General features: G+C 43.1%; 1 protein-coding gene across 27 annotated transcripts in view; it reads left to right on the forward strand.

Moving 5' to 3' along the window:
• Window positions 1-3,419: 3,419 nt before the first annotated feature.
• Window positions 3,420-27,837, forward strand: part of SCML4 (Scm polycomb group protein like 4) — a 118,832-nt gene continuing 94,414 nt past the window's right edge. For 17 of the 27 annotated variants that reach the window (XR_013416280.1, XR_013416279.1, XR_013416283.1 and 14 more), the window contains exon 1: window positions 3,558-3,744. Coding sequence is in view for 3 of the 27 variants with exons in the window: in XM_077999632.1 (XP_077855758.1) it covers window positions 3,504-3,528 (25 nt within the window). In the remaining 24 variants the exon portion in view is untranslated. The other 10 variants (XR_013416284.1, XM_077999625.1, XM_028847301.2 and 7 more) reach the window with 5 other exon arrangements.

A 27,837-nucleotide genomic window follows, 5' to 3' on the forward strand; every position in this document is an offset into this window, starting at 1 on the left:
AAGCTGTGTGTCCTTGGGCAAGTTATTTAACATCCCTAAGTCTCAGTTTCCTTATCTGTAAGATGGGGATAGCATCATAATACCTACTTCATTGGATTGTTGTAAATGGGATACAAAATGAGAAGGGTTTCACACGTAATTCTTCAGTAAACGTTAGCTATCATTGTTATCACAAAGGTTGTTTTGGCAGTAGCACTGACTGCCAGTCTAAGACAGAGTCCTCTCGATCTGATGCTTGTGTTGGAAAACACAACTCTAGGACAAAAGCCATTTTCAATGTGAAGGATGTCTTTAACAGCAGCTGACAGAAGGATTACTCTTCAAATGGAGGCTACTCTAAGTAGATTTGCATTTGGGAGGCCCCCAAATTAACTTGCTCCCTCTGGTTGCCTCCTGCTAACCACCAGCCCAGTAGCACTTGTGTGGAGAGAGTGGAACATGCTGCTTGTGGCCTGAGACAGAAATGTAACCACAGCGCCAAAGAAAATTAACAGCGTGGCACAACCTAAGCACCCTTTTCATGGGACAGTGATGTACAAGACTTAGAGAGATGCTAGCTGAGAGTGGTCACTTTTCTTCTTAACAGACCCCTCAGCTAATACCAGTCATACCATCCAATTTCTTTTCTCTTACATGTTTAACTTAAATTTTTCTTGGAATTAAAAACATTTAGGATTTTAAAAAATATTGATTTAAGTTATTAAAGGCTATGTTCCTGGTTGTATTAAGAAAGAAATCCCAGTAAGTTTATATATATATATATATATTTAAATAAATGTGTGTATATATAGATATATTTAAATAAAAATTGTAAATATACATTTAAATAAAAATATAAATACATATTTAAGTAAAAAACATAAATATATATTTAAATAAAAATGTAAATATATTTTTAAATAAAAATATAAAGATATATTTAAATAAATATATTTACATATTGATTAAATTTATTAAATTACATAATTTAAATGAATAATTTATTAAATTAAATGTCAAATATTTTGAATAATATGTTTAAGTAAATATATGTTATTTACCTAAATGTATATGTAAAATGTATATATACACATATATATTTTTTTGAGATGGAGTATCCCTCTGTCGCCCAGACTGGAGTGCAGTGGCACAATCTCAGTTCATTGCAAGCTCCGCCTCCCGGGTTCATGCCATTCTCCCGCCTCAGCCTCCAGAGTAGCTGGGACTACAGGCGCCCGCCACCACGCTCGGCTAATTTTTTATATTTTTAGTAGAGATGGGGTTTCACCGTGTTTGCCAGGATGGTCTCGATCTCCTGACCTCGTGATCTGCCTGCCTCGGCCTCCCAAAGTGCTGGGATTACAGGCGTGAGCCACTGTGCCCAAGCAATCCAGTTTTTGTTGATTTCAGTTGTAGGCTTTATTACCAAGTTGGCCTGTTAGATGACAGGGGCTGCTTCCCCCATGCACCCACCTTGAGGACAAGGACAATGGTAGCCCATCTGGGAGGAGGCAAGGAGGTTGGGCCTGAGGATCAGAGTGAGAAACGCTCACAGAGCTGGGGAGGAAAACCAGCAACTCCTTTCTTTTGGGTAGATTCTGCCGACCCTTTTTCTTCTGTTACAGGACTTGGAGAATATTTCTGATTACTTAAGAAACATTTTTTTTTTTTATCCTAAGAAACTTTTTAGAGTGAAAACTGGTCTAATATCTCAGCCCATTCCAGGTGCTTCAAGTTCAATGTAGTGTGGCATGTATGAGGCCACGGGCGTGAGTATAATAACCACTGCAGCTGGGACACAGATGCTATCCAAATTTAAATCATCCATCGTCTTTCTTTTCTTTTCTTTTTTCTTCTTTTGTTTTCCCTTCCTTCCTTCCTTCTTTCCTTCCTTCCTTCCTTCCTTCCTTCCTTCCTTCCTTCCTTCCTTCCTTCCTTCCTTCCTTCCTTCCTTCCTTCCTTCCTTCCTTCCATTTTTGATGGAGTTTCGCTCTGTCACCCAGGGTGGAGTGCAGTGGCGCGATCTCAGCTCACTGCAACCTCCGCCTCCCAGGTTCAAGTGATTCTCCTGCCTCAGCCTCCCAAGTAGCTGGAATTACAGGCATGCACCACCAAGCTTCCTGGCTAATTTTTGTATTTTTAGTAGAGATAAGGTTTCTCCATGTTGGCCAGGCTGGTCTCAAACTCCTGACCTCAAGTGATCCACCTGCCTCGGCCTCCCAAAGTGCTGGGATTACAGGCATGAGCCACTGCACCTGGTCCATCCATCTTATTTTCTTTTCTTCTCCTCTTCCTCTTTCTTCTTTAGTGAAATCAATTTATACGAAATGAAAAGGCAAACTACCAAACCTGCCTTTTCCCACACAAAACAACAAAATTTGATGAACTAAAGTAGTGAACTACTTCTTGCTCAATTAATTACAAGGCTTTGACTTAAAACAATTTTTTATATTTTCATAATAAATTTCAGAGGAGAGATTTCTTACATACTTCTAATGTGCTCTGCACATATATTCAGAGAAACCTCAAGTTGTTAATTGCAGTTTTTTTCACTCTCAGTAACTGGCCAGGTCGTGGCCTAAACCTTAATTAGCCCTGGTTGATATTTAGTCCCGGCTAAATTTGTTTGCTGCTCATCCCTACGAGTAAGCCACATGTTCGTAGAATGGATGTTTCATCTTGTAGGAAATACCTGTGAATATGCCAATATCCCAGAGTGGATGAAATGGGCAATGGGGAGCCCTGCTCCACTTTACAAATAGAAAGGAAAAGAAAAGGTCCCTTCGCCAGCATAAATTGATTTCCCACAGAAAATGCACTGGGGCATGAGAATGAGTAGTCACCCTTTCCCTGTTTCTATCCTGTGCAGGTCCCACCACGTTGAGGTGGGTAGAGATGCCTACACGCACACACACAGGTCTGGAGCCAAAGTCAGGGCCAGCTTTAATGAACTGTACACATGTGTTGTGGGCAGCCGCTGAGTTAATGTGTACAAACATGGTGTGTGCACACACCTGGATAGGCACACTGCTCTGGGAATCACACAGGCTCTCCCGAACAATGATGCTGTTGTAATATTTCTTTTTGTTTTATTTGTTCAAAGTCAAACATTCACTCTCTCAGATCACCAGTGTCTTATAAGCCTGGTGTTGGCCCACACTGCTGCAGGATTGGGACAAAGAGATGATGTTACAGTCTGGTTTCTATGGCAACAGAGGAGGGGTAATGAAAACTGAAATGTTGGAAACACCCATTCTAACCATTGTGACATAATTCAGGTTATTACAAGGACGTAACTACCAAAGAAGCAGAAGTGTCATTACCTTGCAGCTCATATCAACAAAAAGCTACACTGCACATTTCTCTTAGTTGGGCTGCTAAGAGGAAGGAAACACGAAACACACACACACACACACACACACACACACACAGGCCTCGTTTTCTGCATGTAAAATGTGTGTGTTCTTTAAAAGCCAGTGGTTGGCTGGTTTTCCGGACATGATGTGGTTGAAGCTGTCATCGTAATGGAAATTCATTGCTGTAGCTATGGTAAATCGAGTTTTCTGCCTGTGCTGAATGCATTAGTCTAATGAGATGTTTGCAGCTGGAGCGCAGGCTGCTGGAGACTAACTGTGAGCTACTAACACGGGTGGAAGATAGCTTTTGCAATACTCGGTTTGCATGTGCTGAAAGTCATCTGTCTTCTGAGTCAACACTCCTGACCTGGTAAACAACCTGCTCAGGGCTCTGGTGAACAAGCTGTAGGTAAGGGAGATGCACAATTGGAGGCGTGCCGTTGACACGGGATCTTTCTCTTGTAACTGCCAGCATGACAGGTTACCTGTTTTAGTTTTTCTGGGTTGCATGCCCACCTCTATGGCAACGCACAGGAGTGTCCTGCACTAAAACCACTGAGTCCAGTAGGTGAACTTTAGTTCCTCATATGCAAAGTACAGCATTTGATTTATTAACCAGATCTCAGAGGGGAAAATGTAACATTGAATTACATAGTTTATAAATTCGGGCTATATACATGTTCATTACTCTTTAACTCTGCATTTAAATACCTAGAAAGTTATTTTTTTCCAAATGTGAACTCAAGTAACTGGTTAGTTATTTTTTTTCCCTTCACGATAATTTTGCTTTGTTTTGCTTTTTAATTTAAAAAAACTATAGTATGTCTTGGGATAAAAATATTTGCCTAAAATTTGGTTATTAAATTGGTATGTTATGAACATGTAAAAGTGGTTTTTTTCAATTTAATTTTATTTCAAATATGCCAGGTAGAATATTTTACATGTCTTTGTGCTGGTATTTCCTAATTTATCAGGCATAAACAAGAATAATATTTATTGCTAGTTTCTGGTTTTAATTCGTTTTTGGGGAAAAAACCTGGTGACTATGGAGTATTAGCAGCAGTTTTCCCAAGCTCAAAATCACCTCCTTCCCAGGTGGAGTGCTGCGATTTGAGCCAGCTTCCATGTGCTCCTCCCAGAGCATGAGGGGTCCTTTCCAGGTTGCTTGCTGGCTGGACAGGAGCAGTGGATGAGGCCAGGGTGTAGGCTGCTGAGCTGTTTTGCTGAGTTGAGGTGCTTGAGTCAAAGTTCTTTCCACTATCTGTGATCATGAACGAGAGGTGTCTCTAGATTCCATGACGGTACTCACGAGGGTTAGACAATCGGTGGCTTTCTGAGAAAGTGGTTTTTTACTGATCTCAGACACTACAGTACTTGAGAAAGTAATCCAGGCACTTGAGAATCAGGGTGTTCTGTTGTATGCTGTTTTTCTTTCTTTTCAACCAGAGGAACCATTTTTGAAGAATGAGGATTATAGCTGTGTTGTTTTCTCCACTTTTTTTTTTTTTAAAGCAAAATAGAGTATCTGGAGTGAAAGCATAAAAATGTAAAAATAACTATAAAGGAATTCTTAATGTGTTAAACTATCCGGGGGTTATAAAATTTCTGTGGAGCATTTTTTTATGTTGCTTGGTAGAATGAGTCTGAAAAAATGAGGGGCTATTTGAGCAACAGCAGCTGGGTGAAGATTACCTGGAAAATCGGTACTGTGTGATCGTCTAAACTCAAATAAAAGGTTAACGTAGAATCTTCAGTTTTAGGGAAGTTGGTGGCTGCACAATCTTTAACTTTTAAACAGGCTTTTTGACAGATTAAAAAAAAATATGAATGTGTTTTCTTTAGCTTTTTAAATTGTGTATGCAGATGAGCTCTGAAATATTTTGGTAAATTCATCAGTTTGCTTCATTTGTGGAATTATAACAAAAGTGCAAATCCCACAAAAATCCAGTTCTTTCATGTTTAACGTGTTTACATTTCTTCCCTGTGCCCCCAAAATTACTTTTATCTTGCTGCAAAAAAAAGAAAAGAGTAAATGAATGGTAATAGAAAGACAAGAAAACAATAAGAGAAACAAGAGTAAGTTGCTTTTCATCATTTCTTTGCTTTTGACGGTGTGTTTTCGAGGCCAGGGAAACCAGCAGAAGCAGTTTCACTTTCTGGTTCTCGACTCCTGGGGGCGAGGGTGAAAGGCTGTCTCCTCTAGCAAGCGGCAGGTAAGGTAAGCAGCTCAGCCTACAGAAAACAAGCCAGACTTAAATACTGTCACTTGCTGCAAGAACTTTTATAATGAGAGTTCAAAACAATATTGACTTTAAAAAATATTCAGTAACATTTCCTATTAAAAAATTCAAGCACTACCCTAAAGTACAAACACTTTTGTAATTTGTAAAATTTGAAATGATGAGAAAATCATCTCTGCTGTTTATGTATTTTTAATCTCAATTTTGGATCTCAAATACTTCATTTCAATACATTTAAGGAAACTTAACTGAAGTTCCCTGAAATCATAACAAGGAATGCTCGGAGAGGAATAACCTTTCTGGGAATCTGGAGGCTGAAATGTTAGAGTGCTTCATAGGTCTGTTTACAATTTTGTGTGGCCTGAGGACACATCACACACGTGTCCACGCATCCTTTATGACAGGCACCTTAGAGAACTTTTGGTCCAGGCAGAGGTGGTGGCTGGAGCTTGAAAGGCACTTACAGGGCCCTGTTAGGGATCTGCGGGACAATTTTCCTCCCCAAGTCCCTGCCCTTGGAAACCTCAATATCACATGGGTAGATACCAGGGAGCTGGGATGTGCCCATCTCACTCCACAAGTCCCGAAGAGCGTGGGAGGCGATGCTACCCCTCATTGGGCTGGGAGCCTTAGGATAGCAAGCATCTCCAGTGTCATTCTTCCCCTGAGCCCTCAGATTGTATTTGGGGATGGAATGGGAAAGAAGGGAAAGGAGATGAGAAAAGACCCTCTTTTAATCTAATTATCATGGAGCATAAAATCTTGTCTAACATTTTGCGGATGAAGTTTGTGAAAGCAATTGCCTTTGGTGTGATCACACAAGCTTCTCTCTTTTGGTGGGCAAATTCGACATTTCTAAGAAGGAACTTTTAAAACATGCCTCCCTGGACATCTTCTTTCTTCATTCTGCAATCTCTCAAAAGGCTAGTTTTAGATTTACATGTTTTTTAATGTTTTCATTGCCTTCAAAAGCAGACAGGTGAGGCGAGGCGAGGGGGATTAAAAATAGCCCCTGGGAGAGACATTAAACGGCTTGGTACAGATATAATGTAACAAAAGCCACCAGGGTATGTAGTAAATTACTCTAAATTTTAATTAATGAGTCACAAAAGCCACACCACAAGCTTTAAAAATTACCCTTTTATCAATAAGGTGATAATTAACTTTCTCTGGAATTAGCAGTTCTCTCAGCCCTGGGGCAGTATGCAGCCTAGTAAGTTCTCTGGAATGCTGCCAATTTTTAACAATTGGTCTTTTGGCAAACCTACTGGATTTTAATTCAAACATCTATTGTGACATTTTCCAACGTGGTCCACAGACCATTAGGATCACCCAAATCATGGTAAAATTTCTGAGGTCAAAAGAGTAGCTTGGAATGTTTGAATTGCATTTGAATATGTCACTTTATCTTTCTTCTTTTTTTTCTTTTCTACCTTTCCCCACCTGCATTTGCAAGAGCGCAGTACTCCAGTCTGCTGTACATCTCTACTAGAGTCTCTGCTGTACATTGCCGTGGCGAACCCTGCATTTGTTGATATGCCCATACCAAGTCCGAACGCCTTGGCTGCCAGCCAGTGGGTTCTAAGCTTTTTTCGTTGTTGTTGCACTCATCTTGGTTTCAATTCTGGCAAGGGCTCACTCCATGTTTTTGCAAACTCTCACCCGTGGTTTGTCAAATGCTGATCTTTAGATTGAGACTTGAAGAGGCACTTTGGGCAGCAGGGCCGTTTTGGACATCCTTACAGAGGCTTGGAATTTAGCTTCTTCTGATCTGCATATATTAATGTCTGAAGAGGCACAGACAGGAGCATTCAGCATTGCAGAGCAGCCTTCCCCACAACAGCCCTTCTGAGACATGCACACGCACACACGCACACACATGCACACACACACACACACACCCCTCCCAGTGCTGCTGGTCACTGGTGGGTGGCATTCAGGGACAGCCTCAGGAGGGACACTGCTATTTGGGTATAGCATCTGGAAGGCAAGTGGTGATGGATGCAGATCATCCCTTCAAAAGTCAGCCTCCTCTCTTCCCTCTGGATCTTTCAAATGTTAGCATTGCTGGGCTCCTGCTTCTCTCAGCCAAGAGACGTGGCCAGGGCTGGATACCGGTGACAAGGCTTCCTGCTATGTTAAGCAGGCAGTTCTGACACAGACAAGAACATCCCTGCCTTCAGGCAGATGGGGTGGAGACCAGCAGCAAGCTGCAATTGTGCATTCTGGAATAAATCAGCACTTAGCCATCCGGAGAAGCCCTTTGCTACTGCGGAGGAGATAAAACACCTCTTGCTTCTTGGGATGATTATTTCTTGGGCTACTGTTTTAGGACAGAAAGGAATTTACTACCCGGTGGCAGTTCTCACTTTGTATTAAGCTGAAAAGTCATTCCATTGAGTCCATTTGACACTCTGAAGTAATGGGAGCAGATTTTGACAGCCACATTGCATGTTTCCCAGGGATGACTATCACTATACCAGTTTTACTAGTTGTCTTTTAGCCCAGTGATAAGAAACCATATAAACTCCTCTTTACTCTGCCACCAACTCAGACACATGCTGCCTAAATTTTCATTTGTGGGGAGGCAGATGTGATTTTTTTTTTTTTGGCAGTTGCATTTTTTGATCAGATAAATGCAACCCACCATTGCTGATTTTCAAGAATGATTGAACATTCCTGCAGCCAGACTGTCTTAGTCTTTTGAGAAATTGGCTGGGCTGAGGAGTGGTCTTACTTTTTCCAGAAAACACACAAGACAGAATCAGAGGAGTGGAGCAGGCTGTTACGATAAAATTAGTATGCCGGGAAAAAATAGTGTCAACACTGTGCTTTGAAAGGTGGTGATGTTGTCTGCTTAGCCCCGCGATGGTGACTCAACTTTGGGGAGCTGAATATTTGGTAAACAAAGCCTTGCCCTTTTCCTCTCCCTGTGCTGATCATTACAGAGAAGACCTCATTGTTTCAAAACAGAAATATATGGCCTGAAAGTAATCCTAAAGAAATGTGCAGCCTCCCATGAAGATGAGTACTCAACTTGGGAACAAGGCAAAGAATTGCCTTGGCTGGGTCTAAATCCAGCCAGGGGAAAGTGGTATGGAGCAAAGAGGCAGTGGGATAAAACAAAGAGAAAGGAGCCTGTTCCTTCTCCCTTTCAACCCAGCACTTGACCTTCACTCTCCCTCTCACACCCCCAGTGCAGTTCAGAAAGGATTCAGTAATAACTATGAGTACCATACAGCTCTCAGCTCATAGACCATAGGGGCCTTTTCTTTTGAATTGAAGAAAAGATTTTCTCTTCTCCTGTCCTCTTTTGTCCACAGGTCATCCTGGGACATCATCGCTCTGATGAGAAAACCAGGGTTGAACACTAAGTTGTATGTTTTTTCCTGGTGTCTAGAGCCAGGGCCTGCCCCTCTCACCAGGCCCATGAAACACTTGGAGCCACCACGTCTAAGGCCCTGCCTTGGATGCAGCTTCAAGTTGGCCTGGGGCTGGCCTCGGGATTTTAATCCTGTTTTGACAAGGAGTCTGCCTTGGTGAATAAGCAAAGGAAGAATCAGAGAGAAAAACACAAGGCGAAAGCCTATTCCAGGGCATTCATGCTTTTGGTTTTGGAGACAGGATTTGGGGGTCAAGTAACTTAATTCCTTTGGGCCTAACCATTTCTGAGTGATTATAGGACTATAAGAATCATTCTCATTCTTTGTGACCTTCCAAAGAAGATGCTGACCTCTTTCCTTCACAGTTCTTTAGGATTTAGTGCCCTCATTATTGGGAAATTTTGGTGATGTCAAGGCTTTATCAAACAATTAGCTATTAAAACATGCTGTTGATTCCAAAAAGAATAACTCACAAATGTTGCACAATGCGTTGGGTTTATTGATCAGTAAAGAATTCCACTGTGGGAATAGATTTCTGTCATTTTTTCAGCCATGAGAAATCTGTGGTCATTTGTTGGATTCAAGCAAGATTTGGTTCATGCTGTTGCCATTGTGGCCTGTGCTGGGGGAGTTTGCCTTGAGACTTAGGAGTCAACAGAGCAGCCATCTGGGCACTGCCCCTTGTATTGGAAATTCTCCCTTTCAGATGCCAAAGGTGCCCAAGCATATTCGACTATATCACTTTTAAGACCTCGTTTGCAAAAAAGCTTCAAGTGGAAAGCTGTAGATAGCGTTAAATTTTGGTATGCAAATTACAAAGCATAGAAACAGTGGGGGAAAAAGCTGGTTCTAATGCTCGAAATCACCACCCACGGTGTGAAAATATAGCTCTTGTTTTGAGTGTCTTAACATAATTAGTACCAGAGACTTAACATAAATAAAGAGGGCAAACGGCATGGTGGGGTTGTGTTGGTGCCTGATGTGGAAATGGTTAATTGGTCCCACAGTGAGAAACTGTACAACCATGTGTTGCTTTAATGAGACCAGGTGAGTATAAACTCTCTCCAGGGATGTGAAGTTAGTACTCGATTTGGGAGGTGATATGTGTGAGAATATGTGGGGACCAATGATATGATGGTATAGAGGATTGGTTCTTTCTTTCTAGGGCCCTCTCTTTTAGTTAGAAGTCATTTGGCATGAACCCAGTAAAGAAGAATAAAGCAACTAAGAGTGATCTGACAGTAGAATAAGAAAAAAGTACATTGAGTGATTTTTTTTTTTTTTCCTATTTTTTTTTGAGATGAAGTCTTCCTCCGTCACCCAGGCTGGAGTACAGTGGTGCGATCTCAGCTCATTGCAGCCTCCGCCTCCCAGGTTCAAGAGATTCCTGCCTCAGCCTCCCAAGTAGCTGGGATTACAGGTGCCCACCACCACACCCAGCTAAGTTTTGTATTTTTGGTAGAGACAGGATTTCACCATGTTGGCCAGGCTGGTCTCGAGCTTCTGACGTTAGGTGATCTGCCCACCTTGGCCTCCCAGCATGCTAGGATGAAGGCGTGAGCTATTGCACCTAGCCTACAAAAAGGTACATTCAGAAAGGTTTGTCTAATATGTATTTCCCTGGAAGCAGCCCAAATCTCTGTTCAGGTCAGATGCTGAGAAATTGAGTTCTTATTCATTGGCTTGGCCTCACGGTAGTGTGAGATTAACTGGAAGTGTAATTGTTTAGAAAACATATTTCTGGGCACAGGTTAGGTCATTGTTTTTATGACTATATTTGACATTTTCATGCCTGAAGGAAAAAAAAAATTCCATTGGACCAAAGACCCAGCTGGTCCCTGTAAATTTTTAACAGCAGATAACACAGGTTATGGAACTTCCGGGACAAAGTTAAGCAAACTCAGGCCACGTTTTGGCAGAGATTTCCTGTATTCTGCGTGTGTACTTTGTGACTTGAACATCAGTTTCAGGGGTTTTCTTTCTCATCCCTGAGAGTGCAGATTTAAAACAGAGTAAGGAAACTTTATGCTGGAATCGTGGTGCCACTGAAGTCCCAGACCATGTTCCAGCTAGCTCACTCCTCTGTGGAGAAGTTAAAATGACAACTAAACAATATGTTTGAGGGAAAAGCATCTAACATTCAAGGAAAGAATTAAAAGCAAAAATCTATACTCTGAGAAGTGATCTCGAAGTGAATCCTGGATTCTTAGACTGAATGGGTTTCAAGGCCTCTCTCCCAGGTCAAGGCCCAAACTCCCCGCTAACGTCTCGGAAGGAGGCAGACAGCACAAGACTCTATCCTCCCATTGTTAGGAAGCTCCAGTTGTTAGCAATTTCCTACCTTTCTTCTCCAGTACCTTCTTCCTCCCCTGAGAGCCTACTTGTGTGTTCAGAGCTGCACAGAATCCATGTAAATGGAGCCGCATGTATTCCAATTCAGAAAAGCCAGTTTCATGGCCACCAATGTGACCTAGGGCAAGTATCGTGGCATCCCTGAGCCTCCTCTCCTCCCTGGAGATGTTCTTCCTGTCAGTCCCCACTGCTGAATGGTTCAAAGGAAACAGTATGTGGAAAAGGGCTTTGTAAAGCATAAATGCTGTACGGATGATAATACACATTTGCATCAGTTGAGCATGATGTGCTCAGGGATGCGGAGGGAAGCATGAAACATGCTTTGTCTTACTTACCATGTTTGATCCACACAGGAAGTCAATACAGGAGGGGCTGTTTTTACCGCCAACATACAGATGGGGAAACTGAGGCTTATATTACACATAACTAACTTATTGAGGGCCACACGGCCCTAGGAGTCTGTGAGTCTTTCCTCCTCTGGTTTGAGCAGTGGCCGGGGCATCCGTGTCTTTTCACCTGCGAGGGCTGAAGAGAAAGAACTCTTTCATGCTGAGCGCCGGCCTCTCCTGCTTGGCCTGGCAGGGCCACTCCAGGTCCAGCAGGTTCCAGAAAGGAAATGATTCCCTGGTGTTTCCACTTGGAAAGGCATTTTTGATCTATGGAAAATTTCTTTTAAAGCAGTGAGCTCTTAGGCCTATCAGACCCACCCCCCATTTTTATTGCAAATATATTCAAGCACCTGGTTTACAATTCTGAGGTGAAATTCCTGGATAATATAACTCACTCCCACCCATAAGTTTCACAAAAAATTAATATAATGTCATAACCAAAATATAAAGAAGAATGAGGCAAAGTATTTGCTAATTACTTCCAACGCAGGCACCTGCCTCTGGGCAACAGAACGAAGTGATCGGGGGCTGACACCTGCCCCCAGAAGATCAGGCCGGGCCACCCCTCCAATGCAGTCTAAGTCAGAGGAGTGGGATTGGTGACTCAGATAACATGAGCTGCTGCGGGTAGTGTGATCTTCCAAAATGATACACAACTATTGGAATTCTGAAGAAAATAAACAGTTTTCCTTTGATTTATGTACTAATGGCATTCCTGGAAAAGAAAGTGTAAAATGTTTATTACAGCTGAGCAGAAATATCTATTGCTTATTTGTAAAATAAGTTAGTCCCAGGTTCAGAAAAGCGGGGTATTTCTATACAGCGAGACAGTGCTTTCATTGTGTGGGACTGCTCCATCCATTGAGGGACACCCAGCATCCCTGGTCTCTGCCCTCTAAGTGGCAGGAATGCCCACTCTGCCCCCAGCATTGTATCAGATACAACCATCACCGACACATTTCCGAAATGCCCCTCTGCCAAAGCTGTTACCATCACTGTTCAGCACCTGTGGATCAGAGCGGCCACTCATTTTACTTTCTCCTGCCTCCCCAAGCACTCTGATTAATTAAGGCTTAGAAAAAAGATGGTTCTGTTTTGCCAGTTTCCTGCATGATCACTATGCAGAGTGCTTTCAAAGATCATGGGAGGAACTTTGGGGTGCCCTTAACATTCTAGGAAGATGCTTGCTAGTGAATTTCTTCTGAAAACTATAGTTTCTATCACGTGTCAGTCTCCTTCAGATTATGCATAGGCTTTATCACATGTATGGTGTTTTAGAAAGCACCTTTGTACGGCCTGGCACGGTGGCTCACACTTGTAATCCCAGCACTTTGGGAGGCCGAGGGCGGCGGATCACTGAGGCTGGGAGCTCGAGACCAGCTTGGCCAACGTGGCGAAACCCCGTCTCTACTAAAAATACAAAAATTAGCCAGGTGTGGTGGCACACACCTGCACGCCCAGCTACTCGGGTGACTGAGGCCTGAGAATCGCTTGAACCTGGGAGGTGGAGGTTGCAGTGGGCCAAGATTGTGCCGTTGCACTCCAGCCGGGGTGACAGAGTGAGATCCTGTCTTAAAAACAAACAAACAAACAACAAACAAACACCTTTGTAAAATCCTCACTATTCTGTAGGTTGGCTTAAAATGATTAACACTTCCTGAGGGACTGTGATGGTATTCACACTTACCGAGGGACTGTGATGTTGCAGGCATTGTGGGTATCCACACAACAGCCCAGAAACATATCACCATTCCATGTCACAGACCAAAAGGCAGAGATTCAGTGAGCTTAAACAAATGTACCAAGATCACCTGTTAAATGGTATAACTGGGTCTCAAATTCAGGTGTGTCTGACTTTAAAACTCACACCTTTTTTCCAGTCTGACTTGCCACTTGAATTAAGTGGCTCCACAGTGAACTTTTTTATCCATGCTGTTGAAACCCCATTCTGAGGACTTTCTCCTTGTTCAATACATAAGAACGAGGTAAGGGAATAAAGATGGCCACAAATTCTTTGACATTCCTTCCATGGAGATGTGGAGTCTAACTCCCCTCTCCTTGACTGGCATGTGTTGCTTGGCTCTTGGGATTGGTGGAAGTGACCTTCCAGGATGGATACATGGAGCCTTGCAGCTCTACTGGGTCCTTGGACGCTAGCTCTTGGCACCCTCAGTCACCACGGGACTGCCCTGGGCACCACTGCCCGGAGGCTGCCATGCGGTGAGAAGCCAAAGGCACATGGAGAGGCTCTGGAGGAAGAGACACAGAGAGAAAGAGGTGGGAGACATGGAGGGATCAGACACATGGGTGAAGAACCCATCCTGCATGTGTGGACCACCAAGTCCCAGCCACCCCAGCTGCTGTCACACAGACCACAGACAAACTGCCCAGGCAAACCTCTCTGAATTCCTGACTCACAAAATGGTGAGCTATGAGAAGCTACCAAGTTTGAACTTGTACTTAATGCAGCGACTGGTAACCGCAGCATGTAGTCATGGCATTCTTTCTGTTGTATTGTGCCTTATTTTTGATGCCTAAGAAAGAACCATCTTCCTGCCAAAAAAGTAGGCAAAAATTCACTATAAAATATAGTTGACCTCCATTTGGTAGAGATTGAAACGAGAGAGAGAAGGTTTGTTCCATGACCATTCTGTAAACCATTCCCCACCTCCACCTTCAAAATGTACCCAGTCACACCATCTGAAGTGTGTTTTCAGTGGGCACTGTTATTTTAATGTGTATTTAATTTTACAGTTGGTTTACATATATACATATACATATATATGTAATATTTTTAGAGATGGAGTCTCACTCTGTCACCCAGGCTACAGTGTAGTGGCATGATCTCAGCTCACTGCAGCCTCTGCCTCCCAGGCTCAAGCCATCCTCCCACCTCAGCCTCCTGAGTAACTGGGACTATAGATGCCCACCACCACCCCAAGCTAATTTTTTGTATTTTTGGTAGAGACAGGGTTTCTTCATGTTGCCAGGCTGGTCTCGAACTCCTGAACTCAAGCCATCCTCCTGCCTCCACCTTCCAAAGTGCTGGGATTATAAGCATGAGCTATCTTGCCCAGCCTATATTTATATTTTTAACAATAAACATGTGATTTGAATTTATTAGTGTGACATAAAGTTTCATTAAAATGTATTCATTTAAATAGGCCATTTAAAGATTTAGTAAATATTAGGAATGCAGGAGGTGTAGTAGTTAGGGTTCTCCAGAGAAACGGAACCAATAGGGTGTGTGTGTGCGTGTGTGTGTGTGTCTGTGTGTAAAGAGCTCTACTACTAGGAGTTGGTCAAATGATTATGGAAGTCGAGAAGTCCTGAGATCTGTGATTGGAAGCTGGAGATGCAGGGGAATCTATGGTATAGTTCAGTTCAAAAGCCAGCAGACACGAGACCCAAGAAGAGCTCATGTTTTAGTTTGAGTCTAAAGGCAGAAAAGAAAATGTCCCTGCTGGAAGGCAGTCAGGCAGGGGGAAGTCCCTCTTGCCCCATGGAGGGCCAGCCTTTTTGTTCTCTTCAGGCCTTCAGTGGATTGGGTGAAGTCCCCCAACGCTGTGGGTTGTCATCTGCTTTACTCAGTTCACCAATTCAAACGTTAATCTCTTCCAAAAACCCCTTCACAGAAACACTTGGAATAATGTTTAACCAAATACCAGGGCACCCACGGCCCAATCTAGTTGACACATAAAACTAAACATCAGAGGAGGTATCGGACATGGCAAATATTACAAAGGTTGCACCCCAGGTCTGAAGCTTGGTAAGCACTGCTTTGAGCTCTAGACTGTCCCCGTCTCTGGTATGGAGGGTTTGGAGCTGACACCCTGGTGGGATTGTTCAGTTCATCTACGGGGACTGTGATCCTCTGACTGTTTTCCAGAATGTCTCCTGGGAAGGTTATCTTTCATTTTCAGAGCATCTTTTAGAGACTGTCGTGACTAATTCTGGGGATATTTGAGCCACCCTTCAGAATTCCAGCTGCCCTCCAGGGAGAGGGAGTTTCCCGGCAATCCACCACTGGCCACTGTGTTTATCGTCAGTGCCTCAGCTGCCCATAGATCTGCAGTTAAGGCTCCCTGCTGGCTCCCCCACAGGATCACATGTGACACAAACTTGGTCCTCTAGTGAGAGAACGTCTGCCCTGGAAGTCAAGATTGTTGGAAACCCTGTCTCACTATTTAATGTTAAGTCTGGCTCAGTGATGACACAGATGAAACTGCTCAATTCAGATGTGATGGTTAAAATATGACATCATAGACGCTATGACCGGTCCATGTCTCACAACCATTAAGGAAGCTGGATGTTTTCATGTCCCCCTCTGGGTTCTGCTTGTTTAGATGATGCTGTTTGGCACCATCAGTTTCACTTCCCCACTGCCCACTCTGTGAATTTGTGTCCAGACTGCCCCCGGAAGCAGAAGAAAAAGTCTTTAGGTCAGCAGTTTTACCTCTTTGGCCTCTTTGACTGGAAGTGTCATCGCAGAACAGAAAATCATTGAGGGGACCTTCAGAGGGATTGAAGACACATTTTTTTCCCCTTTAGGCTGATGCCTTTTGATGGGGGCATTTTGGGCAGCCCTCAGCTTACACAAAGTGCTGCAAATCAGTATACCTGTTATTGCTGTCACTCTGTCTTCTGCTGTCTGAGACAGGAATGGAAGCACCCACCGCTTAGAAAGACAAGATGTGGTAGGGCTGGAGAGAGGAGTAGGGGTAGGCTGATTCAGAAAGTAATACGAAGAACACCAGGAACCACAAAATGCAATCAAGAAAACAGGCAAGTTCATAAAAACAAGTTGTATTTATTTTGACTATATATTAATAGGATGGAAACAGTGGTGATCTGGCTCCTGTGTTAAAGAAGAAAATGTATTCACAGTGCTGTATCAGTCTTGTAGGGCTGCCATAACAAAATCCTGCAGACGGGGTGGCTTACACAGCAAAAATTCATTTTCTAACAGTTCTGAAAGCTAGAAGTCCAAGATCAAGGTGCCAGTGGCTCTTGTTTCTCTGAGGCCTCTCTCCTTGCCTTGCACGTGGCTGCCTTCTCACTGTCCTCATGCAGCCTTTCCTCGTTATGCTTCCACTCCTGATGTCTCTTCCTTTTCTTATAAAGACACCAGCCCTATTGGATTAGGGCCCCATCCTTATTATAATACCTCATTTAGGCTTAAGTATGTCTTTAAAAGCTCTATCTCCAGGCAGGGAGTGGTGGCTCACATGTGTAATCCCAGCACTCCGGGAGGATGAGGTGGGAGGATTGCTTGAGCCCAGGAGTAGAGCCTGGGAAACATAGTGAGACCCCCATCTCTATAAAAAGAGAAACTAGCTCTATCTCCAATTACATTTCACATTGGGAGTTATGACTTTAATATATGATTTTTGGGGTTGGGGGAACAACTCAGTTTATAATAGTGTTTAAGATTTCATCTGACAGTTTAATCTGTTTCCCTAGAAGCGATCAATGGTAAATGTGTTTCATAATGGCCTATTATTACTTACCAAACACCTGAAATTTCTTTAAACTTTAGGCCACTCACATTCCTGCTGCCCTCATTCCAGATAGCCAAAGGACTTCAGGAAGGTTTCAACTCTACCCCAGGGCAGAGAAGACATCTGTCTCCAGATCCCTCTTAAAGAAGAACTGGAATCTCCACCTGTCTCTTTCTTTCTGGCTCCCACTCAGTGCCCCTCCCTGCCCTCTTCCTGCCCACAGCAGTGCAAGTTCATAAAGTATATCCCAAGCGATGAGAGGAGGAACCAGCAAACAAACCTGCCTAGGATCAGTGATTTTCCTGGGGCTTTGCTGGTGACATTCTCTATCCACATGTCACTTGATGCCCCTTGACTGAAGATTTCCAGGCAATTCTCGGTCCCACCCAGTATGGCAGGCAGTGTGGGGAGGGCCACAGTGAGAAGAGCGAGCCTGGGCACACTTGGAGTTGGGCTTCTTACCTGATAGCCACAGACTCCTCTTCTTCACACCTCTCAAGGTTGTGTGAGCCTCCAGGACAGAGGCTGATGCTCACAGTGGTCAGCACCAGGGCTCTTCTCTATCTGCCCACAAGCAGCCAGCCTCTGTCTGTTTGCTAACTGCCCCCTCCCCCGACCACGTGAGCACAGTGCCTGGCATAGACACCCACGGGTTTTTCAGAGGGCTCAATGAATGTAGAGAACACCAGGAAACACAAAATGCAATCAGTAAAAACAGGCAATCCTCCCACCTCAGTCTCCCAAAATGCTGGGATTACAGCTGTCAATGGAGAGAGAGAGGACGGTGAATAATTATGTGAGGGGTTAGGCACTCGAGGGCTTCCTCGACTAGCCTACCTGCTTTCTGGTTTTGAATTTCAACTGCTTTAATGGACATCTCCACCTACCTGTTCCACAGGCATCCTGAACTCAACGTTTCCAAAACTGGACTCATCATTGCTCCCTTTCGCATATCTTCCCCTTCTCCTTTTTTCTGTCTTCATTAAAGGTATCACTGCTTCCCCAGCTATCCAAGATAACAGTTTTAGAATCCCAAACTCTCCTCACCGCGTGCCTTCCAATTGGGAAATAGGTCCTGATGGATGTTACTTTCAAAAAAGTTTTCTGCATTTTCCCTTTCTCCATCCACCCCTTGGTGGCCCTTCCTCAGGCTCTCATTAGCACCCTTCACAGGGTCCACCACGATGGCCTCCTGCCCTGCTTCTCTGCCTATATTTTCTCCTCCCTTTAACCCACTTCACACATTGCACTAAGATTATCTTTATAAGATGCAGTTCTGATCATCTTAGTCCATTTGTATTGCTATGACAAAATACACTAGACTGGGTAATTTATAAACAGCAGAAATTGATTTCTCAAGGTTCTGAAGGCTGGGAAGTCCAAGACCGAGGTGCCAGCAGGACTGGTGGCTGAAAGGGCTGCTGTCTGCTTACAAGACGGTGCCTTGTTGCTGTATCCTCTAGAGGGGACAAATGCAGTGTCCTCACATGGCAGAAGGGATGGAAGGGCAAGAGAGTGCTCCCTTCAACCTCAATCCCTTTGATAAGGGCACTAAGGGATCTGCTCTCATGACTTAATTATCTCCCAGAAGCCACGCCTCTAAATACTGTTGCATTGTGAGTTAAGTTTCAACATGAATTTTGGAGGGGACACTATCATTCAAACCACAGCGCTGATCTACTCACCCTAGTGCTTAATAATCTCACGTGGATTCCATTGCTCACACTGATGGTTGCCAAATGTTTTGCCTGTGTTCTCCATTAAGTCATCCCAATGCACATATATATTATTTATAATTATTTAATTATTAAAATATTCTTGAGTGCACATCCCCAACATATGTATATTTACGTATATTGAAAGATTACCTACATACTACTATATTAATGCATTATGCACATTATAAAACATACGCAAAGATAGAAATGAAAAACGCCACATGAGCCTTTTGCCCTTCCCTGAACATTCTCAAAGCCTCTGCGTTTTTTCCATTTTCTCTTCCTGTGTCCTGGAGTTCTCTTTTCTCACTTCTCCATGTGATGAAGTTCTGTATGTCCTTCAAGACAGCACTCTAGGCTGGGCACAGTGGTTCATGCTTGTAATCCCAGCACTTTGGGAGGCTGAGGTGGGAGGATTGCTTGAGGCCAGGAGTTTGAGACCAGCCTGGGCAACATGGTGAGACCCCGTCTCTACAGGGAAAAAACAAAAAACAAACCAGCACTCTTTACTTCACCCCTGGGACCCTGGGTCTCCACACGGACTGCCTTGGTGCCATCTTTATATATAGTGTTTAGAACCTTCACCTTCTCTTGCTGCATGATTTGATAGTATCTTTCCAATGGGCAAGGAGGAAGACAGAAGGTTTTGGGGTGTATGTCATTGTGGTTGCCAAGAACAAGTTGTCATAGTAACATATCTTTCCTTCCTTGTGAAACATTCCAAAGAGGTTTTCTTCCTCTTCGGCTTTCCTCTGACTCTGGGGAAAATACATCGCATCCCCTGCAGCGGAGCTGCAGAAGCAGGCAGTCAGACAGACACAAAGGGTGGGGCGTAATTGAGCGAGATGTGCAAAAGTCAACTCAATTCCGAATATCAAGCAATTAGGCTAATGTAATTTAGAACAACGTGATCAGTGAAGTTTGTGTTTATGCTCCCCTCAGACTGTAATTAATTCATGGAAGTGTTGTAGGTTGTTAAATTTTGTAAACGGATAATAGAACTGTTCTTTGAAATAAAAGCAGTGGCAACAACCTAGTCGTTTTACAGTAGCGTGAATGAAGATAATTACAGTTTGAGAGAATGTAGCCCCCTTTCCATGCAAGAACAGGAATGGATTGTCTTCGGCTGGGAGTTGCTGTGAGCACAAATTGCAAACAAAGTTTATGTGCTCCGCGGGGAAATGGCAGAGCATTTTCCCCATATAGCCGAGGAGAGTGCTTAACTCACTTTTTAGATATTTCTACCAGTGTCCTACAGGGAATTGTGCTAATAAATATGACAATAACTTTGTAATGGGACAAGAAAGGCTGACACAGCGTTTTGTTAATTTGCGTTCAACATTTGCTGGGAGCTTTGTAACCCCCGAGCAATGAAACAGGAGCATATTGGTTGGACTGCAGGCATTTTAATTAGAGGTCCTGGGAATATCTCTGTGCTGTGGCAGCTAGATAAGACCTAGCCCCTCAAAGTTTACCCAAGGCGAACTTCCCTCCTGGCCCTCAGCGGCCATTAAAAGGTCTTGCTAGAGGAAGGGACCTGGGGGAGGGAGTGCAAAATTTCTGAGGGGAGGAGAAAGATGCCTGGTGGGCTGGCGTCCAACAGCAATTAGCTACTCAGCTGTCAGCGCCCAGAGCCCTTGTTTTAACAAAGTGGTGGCAAAGTTTGACAGAAATGGCTTGACACCATGATGGATCCCAAAGCATATTGTAAAAGGGTCTTTTTACTCTTGCTACCTTTTCATCATCTGGCTTAAATACAATGGAACAATAAAGGCATCATAAATCAAAAGCTGTTAGCACACATGGCCCCTGAAATTTATGGGTATTAAGTCAAAAAAAAAAAAAAAACAGGAACATTTCATCAAATTATTTTTCCAGTCTCTTAAGACTCATTTAAATTTCCCTCCTCTCCCTACCCTGGTGCTGCCAGCTATTTCATGCACAGGAGCACCTGAGCCCAGGGTGGAGGGAGCCAACTCTGCCAGCGGGCAGGCGGTTCATTCCCATGAGGTGGGGCCTGAAGCTCTGCCCAGCTGCAGGCACCACATGGGCAAACAGCCAAGAATCTAGAGAAACAGATGGCAGCTGCCCGTGGGTCAGTGATGCAGCTTTGGGAATGACCGTGTCCATCCACACTAAACCTCCATCCTCACCTCTTTCACCATGAGTCCTGGGGCTGGGAGTGGGAGCTCCAGTGGGAGACGGCGAGATTATTTGGAGGTAAGGGGCCCAATGCCAGGCTGGGTTGGGGACTAAATAATCAAAGCCAGTCACTTCTGTGATGGGCCAGTGCCAGCTTTGGAGGCCCAATGCTAAGTCCTGGAAGGCCCAGTGCAGAGTAGTGGGCCCACCAGAGGCCAGCATTAAGGAGCAGAATCCCCACTATCCTCTGGGTAGTGGCTGATAGAGCTCACCATGCCAGTGGAGAAGAAGAAACCGGTTGGTGGCGTTACTTATATTTGTTAATTAGTGAGCCTGACACATAAGCATCGATGATAGGCAAGGCACATGGAACAATTCATCCCGATGTGCAGAGACACAAAGTCAGATCAGTGTCCAAAGGGCCAGAAGTGGGCTTCCTGCTCTTCAAGGATCACCTCCTCCAGGAAGCCTGCACAGGTTGCTATGAGGAGCAGATGAGCATGTGCTGAACACTCTGAATATAATATGGATTGTCAGACTGAGCTCTTGCTCATTGTTTATTAGAGGGGGAAATCTCTGTTTTGATTGTCCTTGAGTTGAGAAGGGACTCTTAAGTTGAAAGCTTTCTGGACCTTTGTTGTGTGGCAAAAGTAGCAGGCAGCTGGCACAGGTGCCTCTATGGCATCACCTGGCCCTGTGGTAAATCCTATCTTATTAAATGAGGAAAGAAGAGAAGAGAAGTGGTGTCTCCTTAGCCACTTCTCTGAGCTTGATGGGAATATATGACTCAAGAACTCATAATCATGACCTCCATGACAATCCCTCGGCTCACAGGTTCTGTGACCCCCGATCCATCCTGGCTCTCCTCAGAGGTAATGTCTGTCAAATTTCAATGCCATTGTTCTTATTATAATTAGGGATATTGTATTTCAGAACCAGGCTGCTTTTTCATCAGGCCTCATTGCCAGTATTACAGCTGCTTTGTGCTCTTAGATCTGAGGGCCTATAAAACAGCTCACCACATATGTACAACTTTACGTCACTCTTCACTGAGCTAAGTTGGAAAATTTATAGTTCTAAAAACACAGAATCAAGTTGAAAATGTGGCTTTGGCTGAGTCTGGGCATAATTGGGGTTTTCAAGTATAGTTTGACAGCTTTCATGTAACAGAAACATCAGGACCCACAAAATCAGGCCAGTGTCAGGATTTCAGGTGTATGAAGTATTTCAGCAGTGGCTGCCATTCTTCACTTTCATTTAAATGGGGGTATGAAAATGGAAGGATGTGATATTTTCAAAAGGCCACAATCTCAGTCCTCCTCACAATTCGTGAGAATAAGCATGCTGCTAAAAAAGATGGTATCTGATGTTTTCTCATTTATTCATTTAGACTTTGTTATCCCTGTATTTTAGGCACTGTCTTAGAATAAAAGATAAGTAGGGTGTGAGCCTAGCCTTCATGGAGCTGATGGTGTAGCAGAGGGGTTAGCAAACGTTTTCTATAAAGGGCCAAATAGAGAACATTTCAGATTTGGGGGTCACATGGTTTTGATGGCACCACCCTCGATAATCACCCCATGCCGGCTCCACACCCCTAACTCTCCAGTACTCACTTCCTCCCTCAAGCCTACTGATCCCTCTTTTTGCTTCCTATAGCCATTATTTCCTCACCTGTAAAATAGGTAGGAATGCCTCCAGCACAGGCTTATTGTGAGGATGAGCTGAGTTGACTGACTGTGTAAAGCCCTCATTCGGGCTCTGGCTGCCACTTTGTTTAGTTTCAAGACAGGGTCTCACTCTGTTGCTCAAGCTGGAGTACAGTGGTGCGAACACAGCTCATTGCAGCCTTGAGCTCCGGGCCTCGAGGGATCCTCCTGCCTCAGCCTCCCAAGCAGCTGGGACCACAGGGTCACACCATCATGCCTGGCTAATTTTTTCATTTTCATAGTAGGCTCAAGCAATCCTTCCGCTTTGGCTTCCCAATGTGCTGGGTTTACAGGTGAGCCCAGCCCTGGCTGCCACACTTTATCCTTTCCAGAGATTTTTAAAAAAGGGACAACTGGATAATATTCTCTGCTAGGAGACGATGTTTGGAGAGCTAAGCCAATTTTAAAAATTAAATAGGGGTGTGTGTGTGTGTACATATATACACATAGGTATAAAATACTGTGTTTTGATTCTGAAAATTAGGTATACTTGGAATGCAAATTGTAACATATTGCAATTTGATTCTGGCCCACATTCTCTCCTGGCCCCTCCAGACTCTCCTTTGGGCACCCTGCATCTGAAAGGCTGAAATTAAAATTAAGAAGTGGAACCCTGGATCCCATCTTGCCTTCCCATGGGCACCTGGCCTTGGGGCCTGGCCTCCAGTAACTATGGGCATCCTGCCAGGGCTTATTTTGTAGCAGACCTTTTTCTTGAATTATATTGAGTTACATAAGTTGTGCACACACACACACATGTTCATGTTGAAAATGCAAATTAGTAAATTAGTACAGAATTCACAAAGCTGTGCTCTCCATCTAGCAGCTAGAGCGAGCCTTTTTAAATGAGTCAGATCACATTTCTGCTCAGCTCAGAAATGCCCAGTGACTCCACATCTTGCTCAGAAAAAGAGCCAATGCTCTTAAGTGGCCTGCAAGACACTCTGTGCTCCGCCCCCACTTCTCTCCCACCCCATTTCCTACCCCTCCTTCCCTCTGTCACTCTGCACCCACTACCCTGGCCTCCTGACTGTCTTCGAACTGTCCACCACAGGACTTTTGCACTTGCTGGTTTCTCTGCCTGGAATGTTCTTCACTCCCATATGCCCATAGCTTTAAGTTCCTTGAAAGTCTGTGCTCAAATATACCTTAGCGAGACCGAGACCATCAATGTCAAATAACATGCCCACTGCCATCATGCTCTATCCCCCTTAATCTAATTTATTCTTGTAATATTTATCATCACCTGACTTGCTGTTTATTGTCTGTCTCTCACAAATATGAGTTCCGTGAGAACAGTGACGTTTTGTTGTTGCTCGTACTGCATCCTCAGTGTCCAGAACACTGGCACATAGGAGGCACTTGAGAAATATTTGTTGAGTAAAGAAATGAAGAGGCTGGGCGTGGTGGCTTATGCCTGTAATCCCAGCACTTTGGGAGGTCAAGGTGGGCAGATCATGAGGCTAGGAGATCGAGACCATCCTGGCTAACATGGTGAAACCCCGTCCCTACTAAAAATACAAAAAAAAAAAAAAAAAAATAGCTGGGTGTGGTGGTGGGTGTCTGTAATCTCAGCTACTCAGGAGGCTGAGGCAGGAGAATCACTTGAACCCAGGAGGCGGAGGTTGCAGTGAGCCAAGATCCAGCCTGGGCAACAGAGCAACGCTCCACCTCAGGAAAAAAAAAAAAAAAAAAAAAAAGAAATGAATAATGAAGACTGTAGCCAAAAGTCAGAATTTCTTTCTCCACCCTTCATGTGCTAACCCCCATTCCACATTTCTCAGTCATAAGCCCTGTCAGCAACATATCCTTCCAGGAACTTTCTTTGCATATGCAAGAATATCTAGAAGCTTCTGCTTCCAGTTGGGATGTAGAAGGATGTGAAAGACATTTGGTCTTGGGAAGCCCCAAGAAAAACCTGGAGAAATTAAAACCATACTTTTCTATGAGACCAGTGAAAAGAAATGGACACAAAAAAATCTCGATGGACTCTATTCTGGAGAGAAATGAGCTCTTCGTAGGATTAGCAGAGTTATAGGTTCCATACCTGGGGCGGGGGGCGGGTAGGCAGGCATAGGTGGATGGAGGACTGGAGTCTCGCCAAGGAGATGCCCTCTGAGCCATCTGGGAGGATGACTTTGTATGTACCTAGCCAGAAAAGGGAGGTGGGAAAGGGATTACGGGAGTCGGGAATTGTGTGTATAAAGATAGTGCTGTCTGGAGAACAGTGAGAGTGTGACCTGGGTCTGCAATGGAAGAGTGGGCTTACCATAGCCAGAGAATTCACGAGGAGAAATCAGTTGGGCTTTACATAACAGCATGTGCTACTAGAAGGGACTGGAATCCGAAGGACCCTCAGATTCAGTCAGAAGACATAAACCACATCGGCAATTGGAATAGGGAAGTGTTAATATAAAAAACTCTAAGAGAGCAGTAACTACTCTGAAAGTTGAAAGAAAAGTAAATGATGAAGGAACTCAGAAACCCAGAAGAGGGGAGCCCCCTGCAAGGCTGAGAGTCAGACTTCTGTCCGTGGACAGGGCAAGTTGACTGATACCGGGGAGCACTTGCTGCTAAACCAAGTAACTGCCCTCCTCTGTTTCACACTGCCAGGACCCTTGCTTATTGATCTACTTGCCACCAAGTAGAAAAATAAAACATTGGAAGAAGAAAAAGTCCTTTTTGCCTCTTCCAGACTTGCAATGTGGCTCCAATGCCCTCTATTGACAGGACCTAACATTAAGCCAACTGGCAAAGAAGTAATGTCTGCAGAATTGGGCCCCAGTATCACAGAGAGGGGAAAGAAAGATGGATTTGTTGCTGAAAAGCAATAAATTCTTAAGTGGCACAAAACTCATACACAAAACACACAAATTCATTTTTAAAAGACCCCAGACCTCCCCTTTTCTGAATTTTGCTGAGAAAAGACCAGTGAAGGAGAGGCTAATAGGCAGATAAAAAACACATCCTTTCCTACATTCTTCTGGTTTTTGCATCCTGGGACTCTCGCAGGAGTTGAATTCAAAGGTAAACAAAAAATAGATGAGACTGGTTGGGTATTGGGCAAACGACAGGTAAACTCAACCTAAACAAAGCTGTGCTCAGCACTAGCCTGACTCAATTGTAGGCAAATTTGAATAGCCCCTAGATAGAGAAAAGGGCTTGTGACTCTGGGAAATAAACAAAATCAAGCAAAAAAATTAGTATGTTACATTATCTACTGTTTAACACAATTTTTGGAGTTTAATTTTTGTTTAATTAGACATGTAAAGAAGAGGAAAATGTTACTCACAGTCAAGAAAAATATAGACAACAGGAGCATATCCATGCTGAGGACAGTGGTGTGTGCCTATAGTCTATTCCAGCTACTCGGGAGGCTGAGGAGGGAGGATGGCTTGAACCCAGGAGTTCAAGACCAGCTTGGGGAACAAATTGAGACCCCCCCCATCTCAAAACAACAAAACAAAACAAAAAACCACATTCCCACTGTGGATTCAATAAGAAAAAAAAAAAGCAACATATCCACAGTGGACCTAGACATTGCAATGATCAGATAATGGACTTTAAAACAACTATTTTAAATATGTTAAATAATTTAAAGAAAAGGGATGGATATTTTAGAAAAGAAATGGAAACTCTAAAGATTAAAAACAAGTAGAAATTAAAATTCTAGAACTGAAAAATACAATATAAGACATAAAAATCATTGGATGGGCTTAGCAACAGATTAGCCACTGAAGAACAAAGTATAAGTGAACTTGAGCCAAGAAAGAAAGCAATGATGTGTATAGGCAAAAAGCAGAGATGAAAATGAATTATAAAAAATTAATTCAAAAGAAAGCAGGAAAAGAGAAAAAAGGACAAAAGTAAGCAAATAGAAAGATGGTAGACTTAAACTCAAGTCTATCATCTATTGATAATTACATAAAATATAAATGGAGCAAACACTTACATCAAAAGGCAGAGATTATCAGACTGAATAACAAAAACAAGATCCAACTATGTTGGCTACAAGAGACAGACTTTTTATACAAAATTGCAGGTAGGTTACAAGTAAGAGATCAATAAAAGATACTGAGCAAACATTCATCATAAGAAAGATGAAGTTGCTATAGCAATATCATACAAAGTAGACTTAAAGACAAGCAGTTTTATCAGAAATAAAGAGGGACACTCAAAATAATAAAAGAGTCCAACCATCAAGAAGACATGAAACTCTTAATGTATTTGTACTATAATAACAGAGCTTCAAAATACATGTAGCAAAAACATACAGAAATAAAGGGACAAATAGGCAATTTCACAATTAGGGTTGCAGATTTTAACACCGCACTTTTAGCAACTGATAGAACAACTGAAATATTTACCTGGGTATAGAGGATTTGAAAAACGCTATCGACTAACTTAACTAATAGGTATTTATAGAACACTATACAACTACAGAATACACATTCTTTTCAAATGCACATGGAACATTCACCAACATAGACAATAAGCTGGGCCATAAAACAAGTCTCAATACATTTCAAGGGACTGAGATCATACAGAGTGTTTTAGAAGTCAATAGCAGAAACATCAGGGAAACCCCAAATATGTAGAAATTAAAACATACTACCAAGTAACCCTTGGGTTAAGGAAGAAATCACCAGGAAAATTAGAAAATATTTTGAACTGCTAAAAACAGAAAAGAAAGCTCAGCATACTAAAATTTGTTGAATGTGACTAAAGTGGCGAGAAGAGGGGAATTTGTGTTAAAATATTCATATTAGAAAAGGAAAAAGATCTAAAATCAATTATTTAGGCTTCCACCTTAAGAAGCTAGAGAAAGAGGAGTAAATTAAGTCCAAAGTAGAAAAAACAAAGCAATCAAATTGAGGGCAAAAATCAATAGACTAAAACTCAGACAATAGAGAAACATTGGCAAATCAAAAGTTCTTTGAACAGATCAATGAATAAGATTGATAACCCCAAGCGAAATTGATCAAGAAAAAGAAAGAAAAATGCAGATTACCAGCAGAGGAATGAAAGAGGAGGAGGCATATCTACATCACTAAGAATATTAAAATAATAA

Source organism: Macaca mulatta, chromosome 4 (assembly GCF_049350105.2).
Source record: "Macaca mulatta isolate MMU2019108-1 chromosome 4, T2T-MMU8v2.0, whole genome shotgun sequence".
Lineage (NCBI taxonomy): Eukaryota > Metazoa > Chordata > Mammalia > Primates > Cercopithecidae > Macaca > Macaca mulatta.